This window comes from Akebia trifoliata, chromosome 6, assembly GCF_017979445.1.
Source record: "Akebia trifoliata isolate Shusen 1 chromosome 6, ASM1797944v1, whole genome shotgun sequence".
In the NCBI taxonomy this organism is placed as follows: domain Eukaryota; kingdom Viridiplantae; phylum Streptophyta; class Magnoliopsida; order Ranunculales; family Lardizabalaceae; genus Akebia; species Akebia trifoliata.
Window position 1 is genome coordinate 1,570,009 of NC_141380.1, and position 9,152 is coordinate 1,579,160.

Consider the following 9,152-nt stretch of genomic DNA (forward strand, 5'->3'; position numbering starts at 1 on the left):
TCTCCTAACATAATATAATAGATAATTGTGCATATATCATTTCATCTACCAATGGAAAAGGTCGTTTTCCTCATTCACTTGAGTATGACTTCTTTTTTTAATGAGTTGTGCTAACTTGACTTCAAAAAAAATACTCAAAAAATACTCAAATACATTCAACTGACGTGAAAATTACATAGAACCATAGATTTTTAATGTTTTTTTTTTTTTTTTTTTTTTGGGAGGGGCGGGGGGGGGGGGGGGGGGGGGGGGGTCAGTTTAGTATTTTTTGTTCTGTTTTTTACCTCAAGATTGTACGTCACATTGCACGTATATTGGAGTGAAAAAGCATCTATGGTTCCTATACACTTCAACGGCGTGAGGTACAATCTTGAAGTCACTTCAACATTATTCTTATTAAATTATTATGAGATAGAATGTGATTTAAGAAATATCCTTTTCATGAAAAATATCTAAGACATAAAAAAGGAGAGACCATAATTCAAAATCATAATTCAACTACCAGGAGATTTTCAGAGAGAGATGAAACCTTGGTGTCTCTAAAGGGGAAATTGTGAGGAATAGAACATTACAAGAAACAGTTGTGGAAAAGTTAAAAACACAGGATGGTAAACCTTTCAACTGGACAAACTCCATCACAAGCTTCCCTTCATTGTGTACACACATTCCTTCTAACAGGCAACAGCAGTATCTGCACTATCACCACCGTCATCATCAATTTCATAACCCACCCCCAATGTATCAATATATACATATTACTCTCCTCCTCCTCGCTTTTTTTTTTTTGTCCCTTTATCCTTCTCAAGGTCACAACCAGTTGTCTGCATCAGGATGCTTCACAAGACAAAGTCCAGAACCCAAAACTGAAGAACTACGTATGAGGTGACAAGTTTTACTTTCACCTGTATTGGGAAAAAAGAGAGGCAACAATTGGGTCTGCCCACATGAGATTTGGTGGGCAATATAAATCTGGCTTTTACTTCTTTTGTTGTGCTTCAGGAGCTCGATCACGCACTTTATTATATAGTTCAAGTGTGTCTGCATGGTTAGGATCAAGGCAAAGAGCTGCCTCACAGTCTTGGAGAGTTGAAGTCGAGTCGCCCATAGAATCATAAAATGCTGCTCTAAGGTGGAGTAGCTGCAGGTCAGGCTTGAAAGCTATGGCCTTTGTGAGCTCTGCTATGGCTTCAGCTTCTCTGTGGTCATCCATCAACACTGTTGGGACCCAATATCAAGTATTAGTCACAAGTTTCAGATTTCAGATCACAAGTGCAAGTTCAGATTTGTGAATTTAGCCGGATAATAAGTTGAAAGTCAGATAATTAGGATATGCCACTGTTAATGATAATGGCTGATGATCAGGACCACATATTGATGCTTAATTAGCAAACAAGAAATATAAAAACAATAGCAACTTAAAACATTCATGCAACATAACAAACATCAGGCCCATTTCATGTACAAAGAAGGTACACTTTCCTCCTTACATTTGTTATTTTTCTTGCTCCATAATTTCTAACTTTTTCCAAAATAAAAAATAAAAATGTGAAAAGAACCTTGATATTCCTCAGAGAAACACATTAAGTCTTCTGCTGGATCCATTCATTTTACACCATGTAGAACTGGAAGTTTACTAATTGTTTTCAAAACAAAAAAAAAAATTCTTATGGGATTCAATGGATACAAATTTTTTTTTTTTTTTGATTTAAATAGATCTGTTTATTTTGCTCAACCATGATACGGATGTCCAGGGATTGAATCCTGTTAGCTTGCTCACAGGTTCTCACCCATCTGTTATCCTGCTGCTATCCTGCAGTCCATACCGAACTGTTCCCTAACAAAAATGGAAAAATATCTGACTACGGCCAAAGAACTCAAATCAAATTGGCAGGAGGCAAACCATTCCAAAAACTTAGGTAGGTGCCTAAGTATGCACACATACACAATGTTGCCACTTCATTGCTCAAGATCCTAATCCAGATATATGGCTGGTATCATATTTTTCCCTTAATTCTATGGCCAACCTCAACCTCTCCTTCCTTACAGATAGAATTAAGAAGTTCTACCTAATGATATGCCACCGTTACCATTCCTCCAGTAAAAGCCTAAGCCCTAAGATGCTAGGGCTTACCAAACATACATTTGAAGTTTGAATTAGAAAATGAATCCACTAGCTCACGTCGAAGAGTCACTCCATCTAGTACAACAAGTCCCCAGGAGACCACTAGAACTTCTGACGAAGCCAGCCGAAGACAGTTTTAATGAGGACCAAGAAGGAGGGGCAAGACCCAAACCTCCTAAACCAATTGATCCATTTCACCCCGAAACCCATTCTGCCTAACATGTATCTCAAGAAATTCCAGCTAACATGGTCGTAGGATTTCTTAAGATCAATCTTACAAGCAATCCCCTGCACACCATATTTTATCCTGGAATCAAATACATGCATATGTGATCAGAACTCCATCTAAAATCTTTATTCCCTTCACAAATGCACCTTGAGCAATCCTGAAATCCCTGGCATCACCAATTTTTTCCTAGACATAAGCATCTTGTTTGGTAAGATTAATCTAAAAAAGAGCGGGGAGGAAGACATCTCTGACCTAAGGCAGATCAGTCTGGTAGGGTTTACTGACCAATGGTCAGCTTCATAAAGCATGGTGGTTTTAGTATCGTTCTGTAACTTTTCCCTTAGGTTTGATCAGTATGTGTTGGTCACAGCTGACCATGCAACTTTGGTATAAGACTTCGATTTTCCGTGGACGGCGGCAGTATCGATGATCATAATACTCCAAAAGTGTGTCTCCACTTCAACACCCAACATTAATCAAATGGGTCACAATCCACCAAAGTATCCAAGTTGATGGATAAATGAACATAGATAACAGAAGTGATAACTTTAGCATATTTCTTGCCCATCAATCTTAACTTGAATCTAATTCCTACAAAATGTTTCCTTATTAAAGTTAAGGTGCATATATTCTGTCTTAGCCCTACTTATCTAAAAGCCCTTTGTTTTTAAGGTATCCCTCCACTAGTTTTGCAGTTCCTCCCTTTCTAGTTTCATTGTACCATATTACCAGAAGGTAAATCGGACCCACTTCCTTGCCTTCCAAAACAATTGTAAATTATAATTTCTCCAGTATAATTATCTAAAATTAGACCCAAAAAAAAGAGAGGAGGAAAACTGAAAGAAACAAATATGAATGTTGAAAGTTTAAATGAGAACAAGCAGGTGAGGCTTCCTTTTTGTGTTTTTTTGTGCAAGAATCTAAATTAACAAGGGGCATATCTATATAAATGATGTTTCTATTTTGAAATTTTTGTTTACAAAACTCCAATATAAAAAACCTCTCTCCATCTAGGAAGGTTTCTACTCTAAGAAAGGTTACATACCCCACAACTTCCTTAGCTGGGGAAAGAGTGTGGGGTTAGAACAACAAGGTCTTGATGATAGGAAAAAATTGGGGATAAGCAAAATGGTATTATGGGATGCAAATGGATTAATGAATAATCTGAATACCAATCAATCATCAATAATGTATGATTCAACTAGCAGAAACAATATCATGATCAACTTCGCTCTGGATCGGGAAGGTGATTTAAGATTCAATTAAGGTACTAAAGGCTGAAAGTGAGATTTGAATATAAAATGGAAAAGAAGGATTAAGAATGAAGACAGAAATTTGATTAAGAGAATAGACAGTAAGACAGCATCACAAGATAACTTGCAAAATCTTACTCTCCAAAGATGGGCCACTGGAATAGCCTTGTATACATCAAGCTTGACAGAAGGAACTTGAAATAAGACTGACACATTGAAGTTCTTCAGCTAGGCACAAAAGACGAGATAATCAAACAACTAGATGGATCACTTGATTCGCTTTTCTAATTTACATAGACTATATACAATGGTAGATAACCTACAGGTTTGCAGTCAACGGATTAAAACATACTATTTCTTGATAACCATTAAACATAAAACTTTGACCAATAACAATGACTTACCATTAGAATTAAAATTACAAAAGACAAACCTAAAATGAACATCGAACTTACCTGCTGCTCTGTATCTGTAGGGGTAAGTCCTTAATGGATCTAATTGTGTTGCTGTAGTGAGATCAGTCTTTGCCATGTCACGGTCACAATACTCTGAGCGTTTCTCATATGCCGATGCATTGTTCCGTGCCTTCTCTATCAGCTTTGTCATCTCATCGTAAGCAGCTTTTCTTTGATTCTTGAGATGGTAAACACGTGCCAGGCCTTGATGTGCTCTTGTGTGCCTGATGTTAAGGGCATTCACATAGCAGTCTGCGGCAAGATCCAGCTTATCACAGTCTACATAAACACTCCCTAGATTATTTAATGCCTGAAAAGTATCACAAATGCACCCAAAAAAAGAAGTCATCAGGCCCACATCATCAATCTAGTAGGGCTGTTTTAGCAACTTCTTTATAGATATTATGTACCTGTCCTTTCCGAAGGCCATCAGAAGGGCATCTGAGTGCTTCCTCAAGAAGTTGGATAACATAAGCTGAAGACTCGGGATCCAGGCTTGTATCTGCTAAAGCATATGCTTTGAGGAAAAAAGCTTCGAATGACCTCTGAATAGAAATGGACTCCTCAGCCTTAGCTAATGCCTCTTCACGATGCCCGGTATCATACAAAATCCATCCTTCATAGACAAGCCTTTCATGCTCAGAACTAGAATGATTTCGAGCCAATCGCAAACTGCGCATTGCAGCCTTTTGACAATTCAACCTATAAGTTGGGACATATCAGGGTAGAACCATGTGTTTAAAATAACATTTTGATCTAAGTTGGGATGCATTAATATAAATTAAGGGGTGATCTAAATCTCAATTTTTTGGGCTGTAGATTCGATGTAGGCCCATCATGCTGAAAAAAATTGTTTGATTTTTCAGTACGAAATATAGTTAATCAAGCTTAAACAAATAAAAAGTGTCTTTAGAGGTCACATAATAGACATAAAAGTAACAGTCATAGCAGTTCATAGCTTCTATGTGTCAAATTATTATATTTTTTTATGGTCTGCTTTTTGTCAAAGAAAAAAAATCCTTTCCTATTGTCCCTTCTTCACATCTTATGTCAGATGCTTTTATACTAGAGGATAAGAACAAGAGAAGTGTCCCACTTCTACTTCAATTGGATAGTTGAAACTTGTTTTGGTTGGTTGGAGGGAAGATGAAGCTTTAAAATGTTGAGTTCCAAGTATATTCAGGTTAGCAAAAGGCCGTTGGAGGAAATTGGGAGGAGTTTTACATCTCAATCCAGATTTTCAATGCAAATGGAGTTATAAATAAGCTTGCCTTTACAGGGGTATGTCTAATCTAGTAATAGTCCTATATGGTTTGACATTTTGACCCCCAAGATTTCTGTGTGCCTTCTTGTCTGAGGATTGAGTGGGCCTCACTCACCTCATTCTGCTCATGTTGAATCAAAATCAACATTACTAAAGAAGAAAAAACCATAGCATCCACGACAGGATGATGCTGTCTGGGGTAACAAATGATACTACAGATACAAACTAGTCAACAAAATGGTGTCTGTGTCTGGCACACGACAATTCGAGTTCCAATGGGGGAATAAAAAAACATAAAAAAGATTGAAATGACATGACACAAATATATAAAGATGGTTTAAATCACGTCTTCATGCTAACACCAAATAGGGATGACATAACAATTGATGATGTCAAAAGTATTGGTGACCCACTACCCATTACATCACACAGAACGTGAATATCAAAGATTGTTACAGTCATCTAATTAGGTTTGGATTTTGGATTGTTGCACAACGATCACCTAACTTCCTCCCAGTAGGGGGCGTACTCAAGTCAGTTCTGGTTAGGCTATTAGTGTACCCCTCTATAATGTGCAGGTAAAGAAAAACTAGAATTGGTGTTATGTGATGGTTAAGTAGAGGTGATCTTGGATCTCTGACTCAAAAATCTAGAATTGGTTACCCTTTTTTGTGGATTTACTGTTAGTAAAAAATTTAGGGTCTATACCTGCATAAGTATAGTTGGATACAACTGTGATTTTCTTATACTCATATCTATATCACTTCCAAATTGCACCGTAGATTTCTTTTTTCCCTATCTCCCTTGAGTGGTTAGGATAAGACAGGGGATTGAAACCCCAACAGACACAACATTGACAGATTGGAACACCTTTATGGGACAGAAATCTACCAATTGATACACAAATCACTTAAAAATGCGTAAGGTTTTACTTCACAATTTACTGAATCCCACCATCAATGGATATAAATTAATAATCTAGAAAACAAGCAAGCTTATGATCTTGACAACAACATTACGCATGAGAAATGATAAAAACAGCATTTGAAGATTACAGTTGGTTGAAGCAATAACAAAATTATGTACAAGAGATGATACCGTAAAAGGAGGAGGGATTGCCGAAACCGTAGAAGACTCTTCCCGGGGTCATTTGCCAGCATTTGGTGTACAACAGCCAGAGAGCCAATATCATCTACAGAAGACCACCGATCATAAAGTTGCATCCAACAGTCTGCCTGACTCCATTGCTGAGCGTGTTTCCGAAGGAGCTCAACCAATTGTTCCCCTTGCACCTTCCCATGGAACATCAAGTAATTTGGGTCCAAAGTCAACAGTGCCCTGGTGTCTCTCAAAGCCCCATCGTAATCCTCAAGAGAAATAGAGAACCAAGCACGTAGTTCAAGGCAGTCTGGAGAAACCTTGAACCCGATTATCTTGTTAATCTCTGAGATGGCTGCCCCAATTTTGTTCTCCCCCACCATCGCAACGGCTCTATACTTGTACGGATATGAAAGTGTGGGATCCAACTCAGTGGCCTTGTTCAAATCCGTCATTTTCTCCTTCCCAATACAATACAAGGATCGTTCCTGGTACATCCACCCAATTGGTTTATATTCAGAAATGAGGGCATTCGTCTGCTTGTATGCCAAATACTTGTGACCCCTCTTGTACTTGGCCCTCGCGACTCCCGCCAAAGAATAAGCATGTCCTGCCTCAGCTGCGGCCTCAAACCAATGTTGGGCATCCTTGTACTCCTTTCTTTCGAGCATCACACAACCTAATTGGTGCAAAGCGAGCTCCTTTTGCCAACCTACTGTTGCACACTCGCCCAATCTCTCCAACAACATAACAGTCGTGTTTGATTTCATGTCTTCCTCCATAGCCACCTGGCTCAAGAAGTAATACAATGTAAACGATCCGTGCCCCACCATTTCCAATCTCTCCCTAGCTTCCGACCCACAGAACAATCTCATCACGTTGGAATTGTACATCGACCTCGGAAGCTCTCTCAAGAACACCTGCAAACACGACGCCACCAAAAGGTATGCTGTCTCCTCCAACCCGTACTCAATAAGTATCAATGCATCCTCGATATTAGACACAAGTGAGGCCAAATGTGCATCACAAGCCGATTTCATCTCCTCGCAACAATACTTGTTTGCAAAAGAGAGAAGCTCCAAGACAATTTGGGGTGGAAATAAGTCTACTTTCCTAGTCCGACTAAATACCTCAACCGCTCTCATTCCCTTTGTTGATATCTCATTTTGCGAGAAATTTATCTTCTCCCTCCATGACTCTGTAAATCCACCATAAAGCAATGTTTTCAATGGCATGGAAAGATTTGCAATGTTGTATCGAATGCATCTAACCTCATCATCACCAATGCAGAAAGAAATATCCCCATCTTCATCCGACGTTGAACACACTTCTCTTTCTAATTCTTGTTCAATCGAGAACATGCCCTCCATGTTCGAAGGGTTTTGACGACATTGGCAAGTATCATAGACCGAATCCGGATCATACCCATGTACCAAACTGGCCTTGGGACATTCAATCACGCGGCCACCACCACAATCCATAGCACACGACCCGACAAGCTCATCCTCTCTCCTCTCAAATCTCAGCCAAGCCGAGAGAACAACCTTAGAATTAACATCAACCGCATGTTGTCGAGCAAAGCGAAGACTCCGTCTAAGCAATTTTGGATCCGATAAACCACGAAAGAACGAACCTTGCTCGAGATAAATTCCCGATTTCTCAAATTCAGGTGAATTCTCGAGGCGACAATGCAAATCCGCTAGGGTTTCAATGAAATTAAGGGATTTGAGATAGGGTTCGATTGGAGGCTCTATGAGATCCACTGAAGGTAGTCCATAAGGGAGAAGAATTTCCATTACAGAGTTCAATTGAATCGATTTGGATCGAATTGAATTGGTTCGATGGTGATCATTGTGGAGCTTATCTTCACTACCGCCTCCACCACAACCACCACAAGCACCACCAGCAGCGGTGGCGGGGGAAGTATTGAGTGCGTAAACTTGAGAACTTTTGCATCCATCAACAAGCTTCAAACTACGCATCGTAGCAAATATATTGTGCTGCATCTTCTGTGATGGAATCTACACCGTCTGATTCGATGACGGATTTGACCTACTACTGCATATAAAAATTATATATAAATAAATAAGATAAAATAAAAATTATTTATTACCTGCAAACACCAACGTCGAAGAACTGAAAGAGAGAGAGAAAGAGAGATGACGATGGTGATGCAGGCTTATAGCTTTAAAATTTTGGGGTTTCTTTCTTTCTTTCTTTCTTTTTTTCTATTTTTTGGAAGGTATTGAAGAGTAGATATTTCTGAGTTGGTTCTTCGTGTCGTTCGCCGCCAACCAGATGTGGTGGTTTGGTGGAGGTGGATTCTCTCTCTCTCTCTCTCTCTCTCCTCTTTCTCTCTCTGTCTCTCTCTCTTGTGTGTTGTTTTTCGGTTAGGAGAGGAGAGCCGTAGAAGTCGACCTGACTTTCAAGCTTTCTCCATAACCACTCTCATCTCCGTATCACTCGCTCCAATAAGAGTATATGATCCTGTGTACTACAATACACACAACATCAGATTTGTATACAAAACGAGATCATGGTAGGCTTACGTGTCAACGGATCGTTTGGTACTGTTTCATATATTTACCCAAAATCATAACTGAAATAAAACGTTCGGTTCCGATTCTTTTGGATATATAAGACCTTCGAATCCAAAACCAAGATCGACCCTACAAATACTCGTCACTTTTTAAAGGGAAAAAAAAAAAAACAAATAAAGAGGATTATTATT

The 9,152-nt window shown here is 39.0% G+C and overlaps 1 protein-coding gene across 1 annotated transcript; it reads right to left on the bottom strand.

Annotated features, from left to right (window-relative positions):
* Positions 1–451: 451 nt before the first annotated feature.
* On the bottom strand, positions 452–8,897 carry ETO1 (tetratricopeptide repeat (TPR)-containing protein). The gene is made up of 4 exons (XM_086444832.1): positions 6,422–8,897; positions 4,470–4,761; positions 4,060–4,369; positions 452–1,215 (listed from the first exon to the last, which is right to left on the bottom strand). The coding sequence occupies exons 1-4, from the start codon at positions 8,425–8,427 to the stop codon at positions 977–979; spliced, it is 2,847 nt and encodes a 948-aa protein (XP_086300958.1). The 5' UTR covers positions 8,428–8,897; the 3' UTR covers positions 452–976.
* Between the last annotated feature and the right edge of the window lie 255 nt (positions 8,898–9,152).